General features: G+C 38.1%; 4 protein-coding genes across 4 annotated transcripts; 1 reads left to right on the top strand and 3 right to left on the bottom strand.

Moving 5' to 3' along the window:
• Positions 1-757: 757 nt before the first annotated feature.
• LOC126601889 (uncharacterized) lies at positions 758-10,705 on the bottom strand. The gene is made up of 4 exons (XM_050268653.1): positions 9,276-10,705; positions 8,240-8,744; positions 2,584-3,536; positions 758-1,590 (listed from the first exon to the last, which is right to left on the bottom strand). Exons 1-4 carry the CDS (start codon positions 10,200-10,202, stop codon positions 994-996), a joined length of 2,982 nt encoding a protein of 993 aa, XP_050124610.1. The 5' UTR covers positions 10,203-10,705; the 3' UTR covers positions 758-993.
• On the bottom strand, positions 5,003-7,937 carry LOC126601888 (flotillin-like protein 3). Its single transcript, XM_050268652.1, has 2 exons — positions 6,856-7,937; positions 5,003-5,749 (listed from the first exon to the last, which is right to left on the bottom strand). Exons 1-2 carry the CDS (start codon positions 7,783-7,785, stop codon positions 5,219-5,221), a joined length of 1,461 nt encoding a protein of 486 aa, XP_050124609.1. The 5' UTR covers positions 7,786-7,937; the 3' UTR covers positions 5,003-5,218.
• Positions 10,706-11,948: 1,243 nt separating the features above from the next.
• Positions 11,949-13,728, bottom strand: LOC126605434 (40S ribosomal protein S11). Its single transcript, XM_050272838.1, has 6 exons — positions 13,570-13,728; positions 13,431-13,471; positions 13,153-13,253; positions 12,510-12,654; positions 12,339-12,428; positions 11,949-12,218 (listed from the first exon to the last, which is right to left on the bottom strand). The coding sequence occupies exons 1-6, from the start codon at positions 13,579-13,581 to the stop codon at positions 12,128-12,130; spliced, it is 480 nt and encodes a 159-aa protein (XP_050128795.1). The 5' UTR covers positions 13,582-13,728; the 3' UTR covers positions 11,949-12,127.
• Positions 13,729-14,853: 1,125 nt separating this feature from the next.
• LOC126601154 (uncharacterized) lies at positions 14,854-19,385 on the top strand. The gene is made up of 9 exons (XM_050267824.1): positions 14,854-15,078; positions 15,671-15,876; positions 17,171-17,352; positions 17,484-17,768; positions 17,854-17,912; positions 18,011-18,047; positions 18,175-18,246; positions 18,478-18,802; positions 18,897-19,385. The coding sequence occupies exons 1-9, from the start codon at positions 14,943-14,945 to the stop codon at positions 19,290-19,292; spliced, it is 1,698 nt and encodes a 565-aa protein (XP_050123781.1). The 5' UTR covers positions 14,854-14,942; the 3' UTR covers positions 19,293-19,385.
• Positions 19,386-23,905: the final 4,520 nt, after the last annotated feature.

The following is a 23,905-nucleotide window of genomic DNA, read 5'->3' as shown; positions in this document are numbered from 1 at the left end:
CAATCGTTTGAATAAACGAGTTGACAATTGAACTACCGAAATGAAAAATGAAAGTGTGTAAAATAGCAATAAAATTGTGCGGAATTCACTTTTAGAGAAAGTTTCGAATCACGTGATTTATATTATTGAGCGATCGTTAAATTTAAAAATAAAAAAAATTTAAAGACCAAACAGCTATCAAGTTTTTTAACATATGAATACATAAGTTCACAACATAATTGGTTGATAATATCATTAAACAGTGTGCCGCCATAGTGTAATCAATAATGCATTATGTGTTAGGTAGGAGGAAGTTGGGACCACCAAAAGATTGTGTTTGTGTTTGGACGAGGGGGAGCAATGCAACAAGTATAATAAGTAGATTTCATAACTCTCCATCTCCAAATTTGGGATGGAATCCAACTCCATAAATTGGATAAGGATATCGTTGCATAGGATGTCTTAGATTTTAGGACACACCATGATGCCTACAAAGATTGACTGAAAATGGTATTTTGTAGCCAAGCTAGCCCTAGCTATGTTTCTACTGCTAAAAACAAGAAATTGCAACATTTGGAAGGCTAATACTTTTCTTCATTCCCAATAAGAAGGAAAGTCCACATACTATTTAACGTGCCATTATTTTATTGTACAAATATTATAATTATAATCATTCATTTTCTTTTTCATCGGTTAGATATCATATTTAAAAATATATATATTTGATATGAAAACTGTTTGATCATCTAGATTAACTTTAGCATGTTAGAGAAAATAGTTGAAGCAGGGTAGGCATATATTTTGCAACCGAATAATTAAGCAAATATCAAAAAGGTTCCACACATGTAGCGGGGACCAACTTGTTGTGCAAATAGTATTACTGTCAACAAAAAAAATAGCAAATAACTAATAAAAGAACAGCAAATAAACACGAAACTATTTATATCATCTCAACCGATCACACGTACCATCTTGGCTAGATGGTGGTACTTTTGGTGGAACACAATTCAGAGTTCAGTTGCTATCGAGAGTCGAGTTGGTGGAAGGACAATTGGACAAAGTGCCCATCCAAGCTGGTGGCTTCATGCCAGTTTGTTCATGAACTGTATTGAACAATGGTGGCAATGCCTTGTAAACACCAGCAATCTCCTTCATAGCGCCGTTGGCACCACCGTCACCGCCTTCCCCACCGTTATTAGTCCAAATGCTAATCTTTGGCTGAAGACCGCGCACGGCTTCAGCATTGATCTTAGCAATTTCTTGAAACATGCCACTGTTGATCATCATATAGTCCCTCATGGCTGCATAGTTGCCTCCAAGCGCGTCCCAAAGGGAGCGTAGATATGCGCCTTGGGCTTGTCCGAGGGCCATGAGTCCCTCAGCCTCTTTTTGCTTTGCATAACATTCTGCATCAGCAGCTTGTTGACGAGCATAGAGCTCCGCCTCTGTCGCCTTCTTCTTCGCATAAAAGTCTCCATCGGCAGCTTGTTGACGAGCAAAGAGTTGTGCCTCTGCAGTTGCTTTTTGTGCCTCAGCCTCTTTCTCTCTTTGGTAAAGAATTGCATCCGCAGCTTTTTGTTCTTTGTAGAACTCCGAATTTGCCGATTGCACCTTTGTTTCACATATGAATTATGGTGCTAAATCAGGCTCTGATCTTATGTGCATGCATGTAATAGTAATAGAAGAAAAGCGAAGCCATTATATATGCTCTATAGTTGGTGCATAAAAAGTGCATGAACTTAATTTCTCATGTGTGCAAATAATACTCCATAAGTCCACATGTATAAGTTACGCAATGCACTTTAACCCTAGTTGGCATGTTTGGGGTCCCTGCTATCAAATTCTTCTGCAAACAAGTCATAAGATTGAAACTTGAAAGTGCTTCTTGAAGTACCTTCCCAAAGCAAGAAAAGTGCGCTTCTAGTTATCTGACATAACTCCTTAGTAACTTTAATATTTATGTGAAAACGCTTTTAGTCAATTCAAAACATTTTTAAACATGTCGGTGTTATAATTAATACAAGGAGACCAATACATGCACTTCAAAATCAGCTCATACTAATACATGCATTTTTGATAAAAAGTGCAAGAACCTATGCCACAAATGGTGCAAATAAAACTCCAAAAGTAAGACATATATAACACGTACACACATATATAAGTCCTGCAATTTAGACACCCTGGTTTTGTGCATTTGTGCTTACTAAAACTCTCTACATTGTCAAAGGTGCAATGAAAGGATAAACCTTAAAGCAAAGTAATGAGTTAATTAAAAAGCTACCTTATATGTTAAGGTTTCACCAAATTTCAGAGCTCAGATTGCTATAAAAATAAAAATAAAATAAAATAAAACAAGCATATTGGAAGACTATATGAAATTTCTTTTTGCAAGTGGGAGAATGAGATCATTCAAAAAAAAAAAAGTATTATCCTTAGTAAATTATGATCAAATAACACTATTTAACATAACTTTTTTTCATCCCAATCCGATAATATGACACCAATTAATTTGCATCTATATATATATATATATATATATATATATATATATATATATTCAATTTTATTTGTTTAGAAGGAAAAAGAAACAAGCAGAAGACGTACCTTGGTTTCATACTCAACACTGGCCTCAGTCAATAACTCAGCCTTAAGCTTCTCCGTCCTGGTCAAGGCATTCATCCTCTCCACCTCCTTTTGCAACTCCGCCTCTCTCAACGCCACCGCTTTCGAAGCCTCCACCTCCGCCACATGCGCCTCCTTTGCCCACCCAGCCTTCTTCTTTGCCAGCTCGGCATTGGCCTTCGCCACCTCAGCCTCCCTAATATTCTCAAATACCTTCACCTCCGTCCTCGTCTTAATCTCCTCCATTTTCCCCTCTCCCTCCCTCTGCGTCCTAAAAATCTTCGTCTCTGCATCAATCTTGGCCGCGTTCTGCAGCGTCAACCCCTCCCTCTCTTTTGACCCTATCTCGCCTTTCTTCTTCGCCTCCGCCACATCAACCCTAGCCTTATTCGCCGCCTCCATCTGTATCTTCTGCCCCAAGTAGCTAAAATACTCATGCCCACGGACGTCCACCAACTGTTTGACATTTGCATTGTAAATCAAAAGCCCGAATTGATTCAATTCTAACTGAACCTTGTCAAACACCTCTTTCTTAAATTCTTTGGTCCCCTTGAACACGTCCTCCATCGTCATCGAGGCGGCCAGAACGCGGGTCTCACCCTCGATGATGCCCTGGACGAGGTCTTTGACGTGGCTGGAGAGCTGATCGTGGCGGCAGAGGAGCTTAGCGTACTTGTGGAGGCTGGGCACGTCGTCGACGCGGGGACCGATAGTGAAGACGGCGGGGAGGATGAAGGGGAGCTTTTCGGAGCTCATGGCTTGTACTTCGAAGGTGTAGTTGACAGGGGACATGTCGAATACGCTGCAGGATTGGCCGGGCATAATCCATGCCTTCTTTGCAAGCTTGACGTCATCGATTCCGACTCCGGTGATCACTAAATACTCTGAAGCGTTCGCGACTCTGTACCACAACATGGTTACGCACGTACGTTCTTCTTTGTTCTTTGTTTGTGGGCAGCAGTGCTTAGGGCTAGGATTTGAGATCTTGGCCGAAAATTTTAACTGTAATAGGACTAGCCAGGGTTTTTTTTATAGGTAATGCTAGGACGTTGAAACTTAATTAATAATTTAATCATCTATATCATTGCAAATTTGATTTAAAAAATTTGGTCCCCTAACATTATCCCATAAAAAAAGAGTTGGGGTTTGGATGGACTTGTGACTCCGAATATATAGTTTCTCATTGTAATTAGACCGCTAATGTAGGAAGGAGACCAGAGAAATATATCACAAAACAAGGAAGGATATAGCAAGGAGGAGCATTCCTAAAAAGATTGCACTTTCTTATTCTTTTCTTTATATATATATAATGTATCACCCGTGTTCCGGTCACATGCATTGAAAAATCTCTCGTCATCATGACTACTATTGGGAAACAACACCACCAAATTAAAATTGAGGATGTAATTCAATTTGGAGTCTTTTTTCTTATTCGAAGCAAAAAATAAAATAAAATCTATTAATGTAGCAGACAATGGGAGAAAAAAGTAGAGTGTGGAAAGGGAGTTTTGGGGGTGAGGGAGGCGGCCAGCGCAAGTTGGGGTTTTTATGGTTTTTTTAATTTTATTATTTTGTTTTTATCATTAAATAAAGTTAGTGAATGCTTTTTTATTAAAATATACAAAGATTTGAAGCCTTTTTTTATTAATTTTCTTTTCATTAATATGTAGCTGAGATATATATTATTATGATTAGAAAAAGAGTTAGGGTTTGGATGGACTTGTGACACCGAATATATAGTTTCTCATTGTAATTAGACCACAAATATAGGAAGGAGACCAGTGAAATATAACAAACCAAGGATTTCACTATTTAATTAGGAGTTGGAATCGGATAAACTGCTAATTGACCTATTAATTTGCAGTTGGCAGTGATAACACTAGGTCAAAGTAGAGGATAAAAGCTGCTCCGTATTATGTGGCCAACTATAATATCTCTTAGCATTTTCATTTGAACTGTTCAAAACCTGTTCTTTTTCCTTTTTTTTTTTAAATAAATAAAATTACTTGATCTTTTCATAAAATTACAAATGTAATTAGAATATTATCTCCTATAACTTAAGGGTGTACTGTAATCTCTTAATTAATGCTAATTATTTGCTATAAATTATAGTGCCCTCAGTTTTATATAACAGCATGGTTGTGTGTTTCACGTAAATGAGTGATCTTGTTTGATAGAATTGTTGGAGTATATTGAGCTGACATGGATCAGCGGTGGCTGAGATATATTCTTTGTCCACTCGTCGTGTGGATGACTGACTCAAGCATTGTTTCGAGAAATTTAAGATTGGAAAGGTTGGAGATCGGGAGGGTGGGATGGCCCCAGAGAAGTTATTGTGGTAGAGATCCAAGTGTGCTTAAGGCTAATATTCCCAATATAAAATATATACAACCGCGCGAGATTCAGAAATACCAACAAATACTTCTTATCGGTCACTAAAACAAAATTCTCACTGATCACTAAATACAAGAAAATCTGCAATATCATTAGCTCTAAATTAATGCATGATAGTCCATGATCCGACAGTGATGTCGTACTTTCGATTGAACACAATTCAGAGTTCAGTTGCTATCGAGAGTCGAGTTGGTAGACAAAGTGCCCATCCAAGCCGGTGGCTTCATATGCCAGTTTGTTCATGAACTGTATGGAACAGTGGTGGCAACGCCTTGTAAACACCAGCAATCTCCTTCATAGCCCCATTGGCACCACCATCACCACCCTCCCCGCAGCCATTAGTCCAAATGCTAATCTTTGGCTTTAGACCTCGCACGGCTTCAGCATTGATCTTAGCAACTTCTTGAAGCATGCCACGCTTGATCATCATAAAGTCCCTGATAGCTGCATAGTTGCCTCCGACTGGGTCCAGAAGAGAGAGCAGATATGCGCCTTGGGCGTGTCCGAGGGCCATGAGTCCCTCAGCCTCTTTTTTTCTTGCATAACATTTTGCATCAGCAGCTTGTTGACGAGCATAGAGCTCTGCCTCCGTCGCTTTTTTCCTGGCATAAAAGTCTCCATCAGCAGCTTGTTGACGGGCATAGAGTTGTGCCTCTGCAGTTGCTTTTTGTGCCTCAGCCTCTTTCTCTCGTTGGTAAAGAACTGCATCCGTAGCTTTTTGTTCTTTGTAGAACTCCGAATTTGCCGATTGCACCTTTGTTTCACATATGAATATGGTGTTAAATCAAGCTATGATCTTATGCTTTATGCTAATAAATTGATAAGCTTTTGTGCATACATGTAATTGTAATACAAGAAAAGTAAAGCCATACGAGGCATTAGTACATAAAAGTGCATGAAACTTATTTCTCAAATTGCAAATAAGATAACATGATACCCTCTGCTCATAGAAATCACAACAAAACTTTTATTAAAATTTCAAATGTATACTTTCAGAAAATACTTAAAAATGCTTTTTAAATATATAAGCATAAAAAAGTCACAAAAACACGATCAGAACTGTTTTTAGTTAGCGTAATGCTAAGGAAACTAAATTTATAGATAAAATTTATAAACTAAATTATTTCAAAAACATTCTCCCAACGAATTATAATTAATATGGGGAAGCAATACACGGAATTCAAAACTAGCTGCATCAGTACATAAAAGTGAAAAGAATCTGCTACAAGTCAATCAATCCTCCAAAAGTCAACATATATAAGTTCTTCAAGTTTTGTGCTCACTCTCTAGATTATCATATCTCAATGGAATGGAATAAAATCTACGCAAAATTAAACTAGAAGCAACTAATAAAGCTACCACTTACCAGTATCAGAAAAGAAAAGAAAAACTAATCAAGCTACCTTAAGGTACAAACAGGCATTCATCTGTTACTCCATATTTGTGTTGGATCCCAATCATGCATAAGCTTTGAAATTTGGTTAAACAGTGACAGCTTCCTTAGAAAAAGTAAAAGCCCTATAAAGCTTATTACTGTTTCACCTATTTTCAAAGCTCATGATTACGATGCAACACAAAACATATGAAAATGATAAATGAATGCACTAATGCTACAGTATTAAACCAAATTTAACAATCGTCGATCTATCGTTGTATTGTTCATTGTGATTTTGGTCGCATATTTTTTCATAGCTGCGTAAATATGATTATTGTTCTCTTGGTCACCGATGTTCAAAGATTAATGGTCACTTCTGATTCACATTTAAATTTAATATTAAGGGTTGAGAGAAAACATTAAAAATACATTCATTTAATCTCAAGATTAATATTGAATTTAAAGGTGAATGACACAGGACGTACCTTGGTTTCATACTCAACATTGGCCTCAGTCAATAACTCAGCCGTAAGCTTCTCCTTCCTAGTCAAGGCATTCATCCTCTCTACCTCCTTTTGCAACTCCGCCTCCCTTAAGGCCACCGCCTTTGAAGCCTCCACCTCCGCCACGTGCGCCTCCTTGGTCCACCCGGCCTTCTTCTTCATCAGATCAGCATTGGCCTCCGCCACCTCAGCCTCCCTCATATTCTCAAACACCTTCACCTGCGTCCTCGTCCTAATCCCCTCCATCTTCTCCTCTCCCTCCCTCTTCGTCCTAAAAATCTTCGTCTCCGCATTAATCTTAGCCGCGTTCTGCAGCGTCAGCCCCTGCCTCTCTTTTGACCCAATCTCCCCGTTCTTCTTCGCCTCCGCCACGTCAACCCTAGCCTTATTCGCCGCCTCCATCTGTATCTTCTGCCCCAAGTAACTAAAATACTCTTGCCCCGGAGCGTCCACCAACTGTTTGACATTTGCATTGTATATCCACAGCCCGAATTGATTCAATTCCAACTGAACCTTATCAAACACCTGTTCCTTAAACTCTTTTGTCATCTTAAACACGTCCTCCATTGTCATTGAGGCAGCGAGAACCCGCGTCTCACCCTCGATGATGCCCAGGACAAGGTCTCTCACATTGTTGGAGAGCTGATCCTGGCGGCAGAGGAGCTTGGCGTACTTGTGGAGGCTGGGCATGTCGTCGGTGCGGGGTCCGATGGTGAAGACGGCGGGGAGGGTGAAGGGGAGCATTTCCGAGCTCATGGCTTGGACTTGGAAGGTGTAGTTGACGGGGGTCATGTCGAAGACGGTGCAGGTTTGGCCGGGCATAATCCATGCCTTCTTTGCAAGCTTGATGTCGTCGATTCCGACGCCGGTGATCGCTAGATACTCTGAAGCGTTCGCAACTTTGTACCACATGGTCGCGTACGTGCGTTGTTCTTTTGATTGTAGGCAGCAGAGATGAGGGTTATGATTTGAGAACTAAGACGAAAGAAGCAGTAATAGGACTAGCTAGCTAGGGTTTTTATTAGGATTTGGGTGTTCTACAAAAACAGCGATAGGGGTGATGATTTGAGATCTTGGGCGTAAGTTGTGTAACTGACCTATTAATTTGGAGCTGGTACTTCCAGTGATGAGTAACACTATTTCGATCCAAGTAGCGATAATAGCTCCTCCGAATTAGAATCTTCATTTGAATTCTTAATACATATTCTTTTACGTTTTATTTTTGATTTAATATAAGCCACGTATTTATGGTATGAAAAATGTGGTAAGTGTACATAATATATCACTTAATACAAATTTGAAATCCCACATATATTTCTCACAATTATTAAACACATGAGACACAGAAGAATCTGAGTTTAGTTGCTAGGATGAGAATTGTCCAAAGTGCCCATCCAAGCAGGAGGCGACATGCCGGTTTGTTCATGAACCGTCTTGAACAACGGTGGCAACATCTTGTAAACTCCGGAAATTTCCTTCATAGCCCCATTTGCACCACCATCACCACCCTCTCCCCCGCCATTAGTCCAAATGCTGATTTTCGGCTGAAGCCCGCGCACGGCCTCGGCGTTGATCTTAGCAATTTCTTGAAACATGCCACTATTGATCATCATAAAGTCTCTCATGGCTGCATAGTTGCCTCCAACTGCATCCAAAAGGTGGCGTAGATATGCACCTTGAGCTTGTCCAAGAGCCATGAGTCCCTCAGCCTCTTTTTTCTTGGCATAAAATTCTCCATCGGCAGCTTGTTGACGTGCACAGAATTCTGCCTCCGCCAATGCCTTTTTGGCATCTGCCTCCTTCTCCCTTTGGTAAAGAATTGCCTCTGAGGCTTTTTGTTTGTTGTATAACTCCCAATTCGCCTCTTGTACCTTTAATTTGTTTATAAACACTGTTGTTAGATAAAGCTTTGACACAATCTATATATGGATTTGGAATTAATGGATATAAGTAAAGCGAAGGAATATGTCTATCAACCAAAAAAAAAAAAAAGAAACTCCAATATGCATGTATTTAGTTTGTTAATTAGATGACGTAGGTTGAGATAGTGGAGGAGTCAGAAATATGCATGTATTTTGTTTGTTAATTAGATGACGTAAGTTGAGACAGTGGCGGACTCAAGATTTCATATTAGAGTGCGTCTAACAAATTCTAAACCAAAACATCATATGGATGAGTTATATGTTCCAAAACCAAGTATCACCAACTCATGTTGAGAAGCTTCAAGAACATACCAAGGATTAATAAAAAATTAAAAGAAAGTTTAGAGGAATTTAATGGAAAAAAAGAATTGTTTATTATGAGGATTTGTCATTTTGCATTTTGTAAATTTTTCGTTATAAAAGAATGCATGATGACTTCTTTAGAGTATAAATAGTAGATCGTCACATAAAATTAGATACCTTCGTTTCATACTCAACGCTGGCCTTACTCAAAAACTCAGCTTTAAGCTTCTCCGTCATAGTCAAGGCATTCATCCTCTCCACCTCCGTTTGCAACTCCGCATCCCTCAATGCCACTGCCTTTGCAGCCTCCACCTCCGCCACCTGCGCCTCTTTCGCCCACCCGGCCTTCTTCTTCGCCAGCTCAGCATTTGCCTCGGCCACCTCAGCCTCCCTTACATTCTCATACACCTTCACCTCCGCCTTCACCTTAATCTCCGCCATCCTCCCCTCCCCCTCTCTCTTCGTCCCATATATCTTAGTCTCCGCGTCAATCTTAGCCGCGTTCTGCAACGTCTCCCCCTCCCTCAGCTTCGACCCTATCTCCCCCTTCTTCTTTGCCTCCGCCACATCAACCCTTGCTTGATTCGCCGCCTCCATCTGTGTCTTCTGCCCCAAGTAACTAAAATACTCATGCCCTGGGACATCCACCAACTGTTTGACATTTGCATTATATATCAAAAGCCCAAACTGGTTAAGTTCCAACTGAACCTTCCCAAACACCTCTTGCTTAAACTCTTTGGTCCCCTTAAACACCTCCTCCATGGTCATCGAGGCAGCGAGAACACGCGTCTCGCCTTCTATGATTCCCTGCACAAGCTCTTTGACGTGGCTGGAGAGCTTGTCGTGGCGAGAAATGAGCTTGGCGTACTTGTGGAGGCTTTCCATGTCGTCAATGCGTGGGCCGATGGTGAAGACGGCGGGGAGCATGAAGGGAAGCTTTTCCGAGCTCATGGCTTGGACTTCGAAGGTATAGTTAACCGGGGACATGTCGAAGATTATGAAGGACTGGCCGGGGAGGATCCATGCCTTCTTTGCTAGCTTTATGTCATCGATTCCGACCCCCGTGATCACCAGATACTCTGAAGGGCTTGCAACTCTATACATTTTAGTTCTTGTTTACTTAAGCAATGGCAAGAGATATGGTATGAGTGAAGGGAAAGGAGTAGAGGTATTTATATATAGAGAAATGCACAAGAGAAATAATTTATGTAATCTGATATCAATTTTTTCAACAGTTACTTCGAAAGCTGATATCGACTTGGAATTTTGGATAAACCTTGCTTTGATAATATGTCAATGGAGAAAGATGGGTTGTCACTTCAGAGGAAACTGCATGCTACTTGCTTCTTCTTTCCTTTGTTCTTAGCTTTTAAATTATTTTTTTTTATTTTTTTAAATACAAGACGTCAACGGATCGATTTCAGATCGGATCATATTACCCGTTCATTTTAACGGGTTTGACACGACACAATCCGTTAAGATATCGAATATGTCACAAAAAACGACACAAACATGAGAAAAATGACATGATTGCCAAGACTAACAAGACAAACATGATTTAATTGACAAATTTGGCAAATTCTTTAGTTTATCTTGTTTTTGGTTTTGTGTCCGCTACAAATTTGTTCTTGTTGAGGTCGTTTTCGTTACCATATTGGCAAATGCAGCTGGCAACGCAACCGTTAGAAGAGGTGCCGTACGGTACGGACAAACTATGATCCCTCAATTCATTTAAGCAAAAAATTTGTAGTTATTTAAGCGACTTCTGTGCGCTAAATTTTTGTCAATTTTGGAACTTGTCATGGTTGTCATAGGGGAATCGATCATTTTAATGTCTTATATATGTATTTTTGTTTTGTTTTTTGTTTTTTTTGATGAAAGAATATGGCAAACGCACGACCCGAAGACTCCCCTTGTAGGGTTGCGTCTTAAACAATTGGATTTGCCGTTACGGTAGGGCCTTGGAAAACTGGCATATATACCATATCATTCCAAGAGGTTACTTATGGTGACTTCTTTGGGGTCATCCTCTTCTCTTCTCTCCCATCCTCTTACATTCTCATTTTTGTCCTATTGTCTCTATATAAAAATCAATATAAGATGTTAACATAGCTTAGTCCTAACTGTTCAAATAGAAAGAGAGAAAAGGAAGATGGTGAGCTTAGAACGTTTTCACGTGCAGACAATTCGTCCACCTGGTCTGGAGGTTAAATCTTTAAATTATATGACATGAAAGTTGATAATCTTTAGTGAATATGTTTATTTCTTGTTGATGACACATCATTTAGATTGAAATTTAGTCAACAAATTTGATCTACGTGGCGTTACTCTATATTTATATAGAACAATTGGATTTGGAGAACACAAGACACAAGGCAATACACCTTGGGAAAGGACTTGGATGTGCAGCATTCCCTACCAACACCAACTACTGGAATCGTTACGCCGACAGAATTGTAAACAAAATTCATAACTGAAAAATCAAAATCAAGGCATATTGAAGAAAATGAGACAGAAAACTTATCCAACTTGAAGGTCGATGCATGCAAAACAAAAAAGATTAGAGTTTCATTCGTGTCTAACTCCTTCAAACTCCCTCAAAACAAAAAAATCATTCATGTTTACATACGTACCATAAATGATACGAGTGTTCATCAAATTCAAATTCAATCCTCGACACCAAACGATTTAAAAAACATACCCATTACGACAGTTGGACATATCGGTATAAAAGCGATGGCAGTAGCATGGCACTAGACTAGCTACTAAATAATTGACTGCACTAAATTGGCAATCAATTTGGCAGAGACCCGTCACCCACACAATCGCAACAATATGAATACAAAATGATAAAAGGGGTAGCAAAATTCATGATAATGGTTCAACAAAAACCTTAATTCACCGTACACAGATCAAATATTTTAAAAGCAAATAAAATGCCAAAAAACAGTTCATCTGTCAAGAGTAGCTCAATCTAAATGCACTTCTTGCACAAAAGTAAAACTAACATACTTCTCAGAACAGTAATATCATATTCCAGTGAATGCTTTCTTCCCAGTTCCAGATGAACCGGCTGGAGTCACCTTCAACACATTAAACCTCACTGTCTTTGACAATGGCCTACAAAATTCAGAGAGAATCACCGATTAAACAAAAGATAAATTGACGACTAATGGGTAAAACAAACTCAAGCTGAAACCAATCGTAATAGTTTAACAAGCAACATGCATAAAATCTAACCTGCACTGGCCAATAATGACATAATCTCCCTCTTTCACACGGAAGCAAGGTGAAACGTGAGCCGGAATGTTTGAGTGCCTTTTCTCGTATCTAGAAATAAGTGAAAAATTAATTATCCTGTTGTTAAGAAACAGAGCAGAACTTCACTTTCTCATAGTAATTTAGCCTCACCTCTGGTATTTTTTAATATAATGAAGGTAATTGCGGCGAACAATAATGGTCCTCGACATCTTGGCACTGTGGCAAGTACCAGAGAGAATACGACCCCTGATGGAGACGTTGCCAGTGAAAGGGCACTTCTTGTCAATGTATGTTCCTGCAGTAACATGCAAGCAGTTCTTTCATGTAAAATATGACCACCAATCTTCAAATAACACGTCATTCAACCATTTACAAATACAAAACCACTTCAAGCATTATTCACCTCCCGACATCACTCAACTCACTGAATCATCAAATGTACATGTCAAATGGCAACAAGCAACAATAAATTTCAAAGCATTCCACAGCATCTCTAATTTATAGTGCAAGCAAATGAACTGAGACGATACTACAATCCCGCCAAAGAGCGCGAAGTATCACAGTTGTAAGATATTACTCATCATCTAGATATCCGAACTTTAATCTCAGCTTAAAAAAATGATAAATTTGTACACATTACACGAGTTCAATCAATCAGGGGTCCATGGATAATAATTAAACAACATAGCCCAAATGCTTGACAATGCAAATAATCTAATAAAAAGTAGGAAAATAGAATGAAAAACAACAATCGTAAAAGTAATCAGAGAAAAAACAAGAGATTAAAATATACCTTCTATAGCATCTCGGGGGGTCTTGAATCCCAACCCAACACTCTTCCAGAAGCGATTGCCTCCCTTTCCAGGCCTCTTTCCCTTCCCTGTCTTCTTTGAGCTGCAAAAATTCATAATATCCTCATATATTATATACCCGTTAATCTTAATATTCATGTTATTATATAAAATAAATAAAAAGACCCATTTGATTTCAGCAGAAGCAGATGAACAAAAACACAAACCAAATCGGATCTAAAAAGCTCGAAAATATGATATTTTGAAATCAATTGGTTACCTGAGGAAAACCTTGGGCTGCTTCAAGAAAGCCTTCTCGGTCTGCAACAAAAACAAGCACGAACAGATAGATTCAGAAAACGGCAAAGTTAGAGAGAGAGAGAGAGACGTCGGAGAGAGAGAGAGGGAGAGGGATCTACCTGTTCCGCCATTTTGGAGCTGGTGCGAGGAGAGTGGTGGAAGCCGACGCCGTAAGCAGAGAGACCGAATGAGCAACAAAACCCTAATCTGTGCGGAGTAAGAGTGGGGCGAATATATGCGGAAACCCTAGTTAATGTAATGACTAAAATGTCCTTGGGTCTGTTTAAGTGAGCTCGACCAACATGTTTAATAAAATTCCTGGGCTTTCTTCTGTCAAAGAATATAATGGGCCTCTTTTCTTCTTCAACACTTGGGCCTTTTGGGCTCCCTATTTTTCTGTCTTTGGGTTAGAGAAAGAGAGGAGAGACAAAATAACGTGCGACACATGATGCCACGTAATTAAAGTGAGATATTTGGGGTTAAGTTTAAGCATACTTTATAAATTACTTACAAAATCAAAGTTTAATCTCGAACATCAGATACAAAATAAACGCTTTTAACCACTTAAATTGCAAAACACATGAATACCCAGTTTGATGCATACCCAAAATGTGTCGATTAACCGTTGACGTACGTGTGGCTCACATTTCACAATACATCAACTGAAAACATTCACACACACGCATAAACAATTGACCGTTGACCAATAACTCATAGCCCAACTAACAAATGAAAATTTATAAGGCCCAAACATTTTCGGCGGGAAGAAGAGAAAGCCGAGAAACGTGGCTGAGATTGTGGTCCTACGTGGACTATAGTCCCCATTGGAGGACAATAAGAGAAGGAAAAAATGGTAATTCCTCGAGGAACGAGCCGTTAAAGGCTGACACGGTTTTTGGGACCCAACACTGGCCTTTTTGAATTTCTACACCTCGCAGCAGAACTTTTCATGATTTTAATCTATTTACAGATTGACCAGTCTACCCTTCTTATTAAGTGTATTTTTGTGGGTGTTATTGTTAACAACAATACGACGATTAGAGTTTGAATTTGAAATACAGTAGGTTGATGATGAACGTTATATTTACTAACATAAATATACCAACTTATTTTTTAGTGTTTTTTTAATAATTACCTATAATAATTATATTATTTAATATAATAATAATTTAACGGTTATATATAATTTATGTGATTACATATATTTTATACAACCTGACTATTGATTATATTAAAATTTTCCACCATACTAAAAAGCCACAAAATACATATTGAGCACTCTTCAAATAGATTTAAAATACCAACCTTAATGACTCTTTCTTTCCCATATAATCACCAACAAGAAAACCTTAAAGAGGGTATTTCTGTCAAAATACTTGTTCGGCGCAGAGCCAACTGACTAATTGGGGGATGAAAGTATCCCAACATTTCCCTCCCTCCTCCTACCCTTCTCCACTGCCTCTCTCTCTCTCACACTCTGTGACTTCTCACCATGTTAAATTACGGTTCTCTTCCCTCCTCTCTGCTTCTCCTTCTGCTCATTTTTCTCTTCCTATCTTCTCCAACTTTCGTTTTCTTCTCTCATGGGGACTCTAACTTTCCACCCCTCCAATCACCGCCAAACTCAGGTACTTACTTCACTTCACTTCTCCATGCATTTCCTCATTTGGGTTCTTCATTTCTTTGATATCATGCACATTTCTGTGATTTGTGTTCATAGTTCATTCACCAGAAAAAAAAACATTGAAACTTTTGAAATCTTTACTTCTTGCCTTCTAGGGTGTTAGTACGTTGTCCACGGTTATCTGTGAGGATTTGTAGTGCAGTCCAACGTCGGAAAGTTTAAAATCTCTTTACTCCCTCGTTGTTAATTAGTTTGGGGTAGAATCTCAACGTTTTATGTGTTATCACAACAGATTGATTGACGTGTGAAATCCAACAGCTACACGTTTCATCTTAATATGTTGTACTGTATTTGGCATAATTTTGAGGAGTTTGTGGAGTATGTGGAGTCATTGCCCACATCAAAATTCTTAATTTTACTTAAGCTTGTAATGAGTTGAGCTACTTTTTCACCGTTGATTTGTGTATAACCTTAACTTCCTTTTATTAAAAATTTAATTGAATTTTTCCAAATTTTTAAAGCAACAAATCAAAAGGCAAATATCTTTTCCCTTCCATTTTCCTTTATTTTTACTGATTTCTTTTACTTTTGTGCAGGGTGGGATTTTGATGGGAAATATGAAGTGGGGTATCAATGGGGGACTGGGAGGTTCCTTATGGAGGGAGTCGAGGGACCCTTTGGCGCACCGGTTGAACGCTCATCGATTGTGTTAGCTGCACAGAGAACACAGAGGAAAGACCCTCTCAATGGGTTCAAGAGGTACACAGGAGGCTGGAATATCAGTGATCATCATTACTGGGCTGTAAGTTCATCTCACCTTTTGCAACAACTTTTCCTTTTTACGTTTTTCTTTTCTTCTTTTAAATATGTAAAACTCTTTCGGAATTACATTTTAAAAACATGAAAGCGCTTCCAAAAACACTTTTGAAGTGTTTTATTGAAGAAGCATTAGTTATATGCTTCTTATAGAAAAAACTTCAAATGCTGTTACAAGATTATTTACATTTTACTAAAAATTAATTTAAAAAATATTTTCATAAAAATGCTTCCATAACCTAAATGTCTTTTATTATGAAGAAGGTGCTTTTAAAATCAGGGAGAAAGTTACCTCATTGTTGTTTTGTAGTTAAAACAAGAGAGAGAGATTTGGCACTATTTGTCAGCACTTGGTCACTTCATGTTGGCTTGCCAGACTGACACATATAACCTAATGTCATTTTCTTCGTATTTAAAATTTCAGACACCTAACTTTAATAATTTCAACACCGTGAACTGATTTTATGATATCGTGTAATACTTCGGTGTAATTGGTACAAAAATATGGTATTACTCACTAGGTGGGATATGAATGCGTTTTTAATGTTTTAATCTTAATACTTGATATCAAAATTCAACGACGAGATGACATACAATGTCAGTAATTGACGATTACAAAATTTCAAACATCTTTTAGTTCACCTCTGAGGTCTTGGTCTCATTCTTACCGTAGATATGCTTATTAATAGTTTCGTGGATGATGGTCAATCGATCTGTTTGGTTTGTGACAAGGTAAGTTTTTCAGCGATCTTTTAAGTGACTCATGTTGAGAATGTGTCCTACATTGATGGGAAGATGGACTTTGCATGAGTTTATAAGTAAGTTGGGTTACTCCTCATATAGCCAATTGGTTTTATGGTGAAACCTCAACTTTCTTCATGGTATCAGAGCATATTGTTCCAAGTGTGAAGCCAAACAACAACACGCACTCCACGTCACCCCATTGTGTCGTTCACGTATTAGGCTTGAAAATTCGCCACACGTGAGGGGGCGTGTTGAAAATGAGTCTCACGTTGATGGGAAGAGGGACCTTGCATAAGCTTATAAGGAAGTTGGGCTACTCTCATATAACCAATTGGTTTTATAGTGGAACCTCCACTTTTTTCAACTCATTCGGTTTTGTTTGTAAAACTTTGTTTGCAAAATTTTTATTTCTTCAAGTGTTTCTGTGAATGTATGTTATCGATCATCACTTAATAACACTTTCATTTGTGTTTAGTCTGAAATGTCTTTGTAAGTTGGTATACACATTCTTTATCTAATATTTTGCTCGAATGCAGTCGGTGGGTTTTACTGCAGTTCCCCTTTTTGCCATTGCTGCAATCTGGTTCCTGGGTTTTGGCTTGTGCTTGCTGATCATCTCCGTCTGCTACTTTTGCTGTCAAAGGCAGACTTATGGCTATTCTCGGACAGCCTATGTTCTTTCTCTTATATTCCTTGTGCTCTTCACCATTGCAACAATGTACCTCCCTCTCTCTCTCTCTACAAATATATACATATGTATAAATCATATGTGTGTGTGTTTGTGTGTATTTTTGACTTCATGTTCAGCTGCACTTGTTTAAAAACTGATGTGCTATTTTGTGATTACAGCATCGGATGTGTTGTGTTATACACTGGTCAACAGAGGTTTCACAGTAGCACAACAAGTACTTTGGAGTATGTTGTACATCAGGCAGATCTTACAGTCGAACAATTGAGGAATGCATCGGATTATCTTGCTTCGGCCAAGCAGCTTGGAGTTGATCAAGTTTATTTACCTGCTAACGTTCAAACTGATATCGATCAAATCGGAGGAAAGATTAATTATTCTGCTAATACCCTTGCTGAGAAAACCGTGGAGAATTCAAAGGACATACGAGATCTCTTAGATTCAATGTAAGTAAAAACCTTTCCCTTTCTTTTTACTAGTTTACGTGTTCCATATCTTTTGAGACCTTATCGTATCTTAATGTACATGCAGGAGGTTGGCGCTTATCATAAGTGCTGCCATTCTGCTTGTCTTAACATTTCTGGGATTGTGTAAGTTGCTTGATATCCTTATGACGCTATACTCTGGTTTCCTAAACATCTTGCTTTGTGGTACTTATTCTTCTCTCTTTCGCAACATGTCCTTCCAGTATTTTCACTTTTCGGGATGCAGTTGCTTGTGTACATGTGAGTTAGTTCCAACAATACCTCGTTTCTCTCTTTCTGTCATTTCTTTCTTTAGAGCTGTGTAAATTTGCGCTAAACGTTTGCTTGTTTCTTTACTCACCAAAGAATTATATCTTAACTGTTGCAGCCTGGTAATCGCAGCATGGATACTTGTGACGGGAACATTTATTTTGTGTGGCACGTTCCTTCTTCTACATAAGTAAGTCTTGTGATTACTTCCAGTTAAAAGTTCTTTCTTCTTCGACTTTGTCTTTAAAAAATGTGACTAGTTTTTAGATTGAATGGTTTCGGTTTTGTTTCCTAAAAGAAATGCTTGGTTCCTTGTTTCGCTAAATATTCGCCCACGGCTGATCTTTTTCATCTGGTATTAAGTGATAGGTATCATCAATCTGTACCTAAAACTAACTATTTCTTCCCTTTGACATACTAGTGTAGCTGCAGATACTTGTGTCGCAATGGATGAATGGGTCCAAAACCCCACCGCTCATACAGCTTTAGATGACATACTGCCCTGTGTAGACAGTGCAACCGCCCAAGAAACCTTGCTGCGAAACAAAGAAGTCACCGCACAACTGGTAGACTTGATCAACGAGGTCATCACCAACGTCTCTAACTTAAATTTCGCCCCTGCCTTTGTGCCAATGTACTTCAATCAATCTGGTCCCTTGGTGCCAACCCTCTGCAACCCATTTTTTCCTGACTTGACCGATCGAGTTTGCACTGCAGGCGAAGTAAACTTGAACAATGCAACAGAGGTAAAAATAAACCGAACTCTGCTACATAAGTGCATAAAATACTTGTTGGATAAAGTTTTCGAGGACATTAGTTTTACGGCCACATTATTTGTAGGTATGGGGAAAATATGTCTGCCAGGTTTCACCAAACGGGATTTGCACCACAGCGGGGCGTTTGACCCCAACTTTCTACAGCCAGATGAGTACCGGAGTAAGTCTGTGTAACGGCTTGTATAATTATGCCCCTATACTGGTTCAACTGCAAGACTGCACGTTTGCTAGGGAAACTTTTAGTGACGTTTACCGGCATCATTGTCCCGGCCTAAGCCGGTACAGTAGATGGATCTACATTGGGTTGGTGATTGTTTCTACCTCAGTCATGCTCTCACTCCTCTTCTGGGTCATATATGGGAGGGAGCGGCGCCACCGCATTTATACGAAAGAGGTAATGGCTGAATCCGCTCAAGGTACTGAAGGAGAAAAGGATCTTGGTGAAATTCCGGAGCATTGATTCCACTGCTTAATTGTGTAACATTGCAATTGGATTCTTTTTGGTTTGAAACTTTCTGCATATTGAATGTTAGATTTGTGTTTATGCTTGTTAGGCTGGTTTGGGGTTGCTTAATTTTTTTTTTAAAGTAGCTACTTGAAAAAGTTGGGGTCTTTTAGTTATGTTTGGTACAGGAATTTTTTCAAAATCATGGGTCCAAAACAGCAGAAAGCAGAACCAGCTCTACACATGCTTCTCAAAAAAACATTTTTTTTTTCTTTGAAGGCAAGTGAACACTGCCAGTTAATGAAACTTTTATATTGGCAATCTTACACCATCCATTTTTTGTTGCTAAAAAAATTTTCTATCACTATAATTTGCCAAACACTTACTTGCTTTTTCACCATTTATTTTCACAGACTAGTAGAAACATTTTTTAGAAAAAAACAAAGCAATCTCAAATATTCTTTATGCAATTTGCATTTCTTTCATTTTTTTGATAAAATAGTCCAACTCCTTTAAGCCCAACTAGTATTTGGGCTCAACTTCCCGCCTGAGTTTATGAAGAAAATGTTCCGGTCCTCATGAATTATGAACCTGGAGTTCCACAAGCCCCCAATAATTTGGTGGTCATTACACCCAACACCCAAAAGAAAAGGTGAAAAAAAAATCTCAAATTTTATTTTTACAAGCATGTTTTCTTACTTGAATTGGTAAAAATCACGAATGAAAATGATTCGGAAATGAAACCTAGTTCGGGTATGAGATATACCTCGTCGTTCGACTATGGCATACCTAATTTTAACGTGCGAACCACTTACTTTTTCATTCCTTGTATTCTACTTAAAACAAAATGTTGTGTTCCTCAAGGAGAAAATCTAGTGAAAAAATACATGTGGTTGTTCAGAAAACTAAGGCATTTTCCAGCTGTAAGCTTCAAATGGTCACCCACACAGCAGCCATCCATGTGCTCTGTTGAAGGTTTCTCAATAAATTTCCACATTATTTGCAGCTCCAACACGTGGAGGGGATAGAGTTTTATTTAATTTTTTTTTTTTTAAAGTAGTGTCTTGGAGGAAAGACAGCAGCCTAATCAAGATTAGTGGAATTAAATTTGGTTTTTAGAAGCAGCTTAAACCACTTTCAGATGCAAAACCTGCTCTCTAATCTCAATGTTGATTTGACCTAATCATCAAGTGGAGATTAAGGCAGTTTTTTTGGGGACCAATTATTGATACAGCAAGGTTATTGTTTTATTTCTTTTTATTTTCCACAATTTATATTAAGTATCTTATGCTTAAAGGTGAAATAATGGTAATGAGTTTTCTATCAACAAGAGTAATGTTTTTTATTTTAATCAATGAAATATTGTTGTGTTGTTTTCACTGCATTAATAAATAATTTTAAAGTTTTGAAAATTCTTGGTTTGGTTGCGAAGTGGTTGGGTTTCTTTATCTTGGGATGTTACTCGCTCAGGGTTGCCTTCAGTCATTTCCTTGTCCTTCAAATTTGAAACATGGAGGAGGGTGGCCTTCATACATTATATTATGAGTCACTGTCACATATGTCACATATAAAATTGAAAATATTAACACCAATTTATCGTGGACTAGGATTTTCTTCCCTCCTCTTTTCATCCCTTCATTTCACGTTCTCTATTTTATCTTTCTCTTTCTATAAAAAATTAATATAAGATGTTAACGTGGCTTAACTGTGACTATTCAAATAGGAGAGGGGAAGGGGAGGGAAAAAAAAAAGGAAGAGAATCCTACTCCACTCATCCTTGCTGGTTTTGAATTGAGTAGTCACAACAATACAATGTTCACTTTTTAGTTAAAGTGGTATTCGAAATTGGCATAACTCCTCGATTTAGTCTTTAAGATTTAAAATCGATAGAAGTGGTCTCCCTTAGTTTATCCACCGTCAATTTTGTCACATCATTTTTGGGCCATTGTTTATTAAATTGAAAGTAATTTTGTCATTTTGATATTTATTTAACAGAAAATTTTCACATAAGGTTCAAATGATTAACAGTGGACAAACTCAATGACCACTTTTATCGATTTCAAATCTCAAAAATCAAAGTGAAGAGTTATATTAATTTCAAAGACTATTTTGACTAAAATTCGTACAATATTTGTTGCCACGACGATATTTTTCTTCTTAATATTTTAAAATGTTCAAAGTTCAAATCTCTCATTAATACGTGTTGGTTGTAAAATAAAAAGGGTAACGTATTGTTTGTTTGTTTCACTTCCACATTTTACACAATTTGGCTAGTGTGCCTCCTTTGCCAGCCTTGTAAACCTCAATTGGCCCATACCAATCACAAAGGATCCTTATTTCTTCTTCCTCACACAATTGAATACCAACGATTTGACATTTGAGTATTTATTACTTCAATTAAATTGCAAGAAAGACTTGATGTGATGGTGATAATGAAATTCTATTATATACCACCAAAATATCTAAGCTAATGTTACAACGTTTGTAGCAAATGTTACAAAGTTTTCTATGCTTCTAGCAATTTCGTAATTACTATTAGGATCAACTTCAGAGCCATATGACCCTAAGACTGTACCAAAGGCCAAAGTGACATCGCCATTGACATATTCATAAACATTCACACACAAAATTAGAGTCAATAACTGCCGTAAGCATATTCGATTACTTGTGGTGCAAATTACGACTAAAAGGTCAAATAGTTGTGGTGTGATAGGTATTTGAGTAAATTAGCGTATCGTAATTACAGCAAAAAAGTAATTGTACCGTATGTTACTGTATTGTGGATTAGGAATCAAGGCCGTACGAAACAAGGCATATAATTAAGAATGTTATTCATATTATGAATTAACAGAGAAAGAAAGAAAAACACAATTTAACTCTTTACGAGTAAATGTTGTTTAAATATGATAAATGTTTGTTGCTTAGAGGTTGGGACATGAATGCAATCGTCAATCTTGGCAGTGGGTGTACCAACATCGGCTAAAGAAAACGTACTCTCCCTTATAAATTAGAATTTTAAAAAGGGCTGCTTTCTTTTTCATCTAGAACCCAAGCACACAACCCAAATAAGAATATCTTAAACAACTTACAGCTTGCCTAATGCAATAATTAAAAATAAAGTTTGCTTTATTTTAATCATTTTTGTTTTTTAATAAGCTCACAACCTTATCTATGAAGTGCACTAAAAGCAGTTCCACCGGGGGTGAGAAAGGCTAGCACCCAGCCAAAAAACCAGCTCGGCACCCAGTTAAACCACTCCAGCCCAGCTTTTTGACCGACACCTAGCCCAAGCTGGTCTCTAGGCCAGCCTAAAATCGACAGAGGCGTGAGCCGGCTCGTATGACGCCAGCATGATGTCGTGGGCTTTTTTAATTTTTTTCTACAATCTCTACCTGCACCAACCTCACCGCAATCTCCACCTCCATCACTCTCCGTCACGCCTTCGACGCCTCCCGATCCCTGAAACCCCATCTAATACACTCGTACGCCTTTTTCATCTACACCCCATTTCAAATCCCTCATTCCTCTTCCCTCCTTCCTGCTAGTCCTGGGGCTCCGGTTGCTCTACGCAGAGATAGCTCTCTTTGATTCGAGGAACAAGAAAGATACGCTGGTCTTTCGATCCAAATGAAATTGGGTGCATAATCAGCTTCCTCATTTGAAGAAGAGAACATGGAGAAAAATGGGAGAAAAAAAGAGAGAGGAGAGAGACGGTTGGTCGGAGAAATAAGGGGAGAAAGGACCGGAGAGGGAATGGAAGCAATGGAAAGGAAACAAAAATGCTAGACATTTCGAGAGAAAGGAAGAAAAAATAAAAATTAAATTAAATGATAAAATATTAATTGATATGAATAAAATAATATAATATTAGATGGGATGGGTGTTAGCGTATTTTTAGGGGTGGAGATGCTTTGGCCAATTACTGTTCATTAAGGTCTATTATTGTTCAGTTAAGTGGATAAATGCGTTGGGTACTGGCGCAAAGTCTTTAGGGGTGGAATTGCTCTAAGTGACAACATAAAGAGCTCAAGATACGAATCCAAGTTAAGGTTTTTTTTAGTTGAAATTGTATTTGAGATTGACAAAATCCTTACTTTGATTTCTGAGATTTGAAATCTATAAAAGTGGTCATTGAGTTCGTCCACAGTCAATCATTTTGGTCATTTCGGGAAAAAATCTCTTTAACTAATCACCACAATGACAAAGTATCCTCAATTTTTGTCAAATCATTTTGGTCAATTGTTTATTAAATTAAGGGTATTTTGTCATTTTGGCCCTTATTCAACAATTTTTTTTACGGAATGATCAAAATAATTGACAGTGGATAAACTCATGGATCATTTATATTGATTTCAAATATTAAAGACCAAAGTGATAAATTATATTAATATCACGATGATTTTAGCCATTGCCCCAAGTTAATTAGCCTATGCACAAGAACTATTATTTAAATTGTTTTTTCCTCCTCACTCTGATCCACATTTACAAATGCCAAGTGATTTATTTAGTACATACTACACAGGCCGGTCGAATCTATTCCTTTGGAAGAAGGCAAAAAACTAGGTCTAATAGATTGGACCATAGTTAAATAATACCTCTATTGTTCATACCCAGTCAGGTATTAATAA

This window comes from Malus sylvestris, chromosome 15 (assembly GCF_916048215.2).
Source record: "Malus sylvestris chromosome 15, drMalSylv7.2, whole genome shotgun sequence".
Classification (NCBI taxonomy): Eukaryota; Viridiplantae; Streptophyta; class Magnoliopsida; order Rosales; family Rosaceae; genus Malus; species Malus sylvestris.
This window is presented reverse-complemented; position numbering and strand designations above follow the sequence as displayed.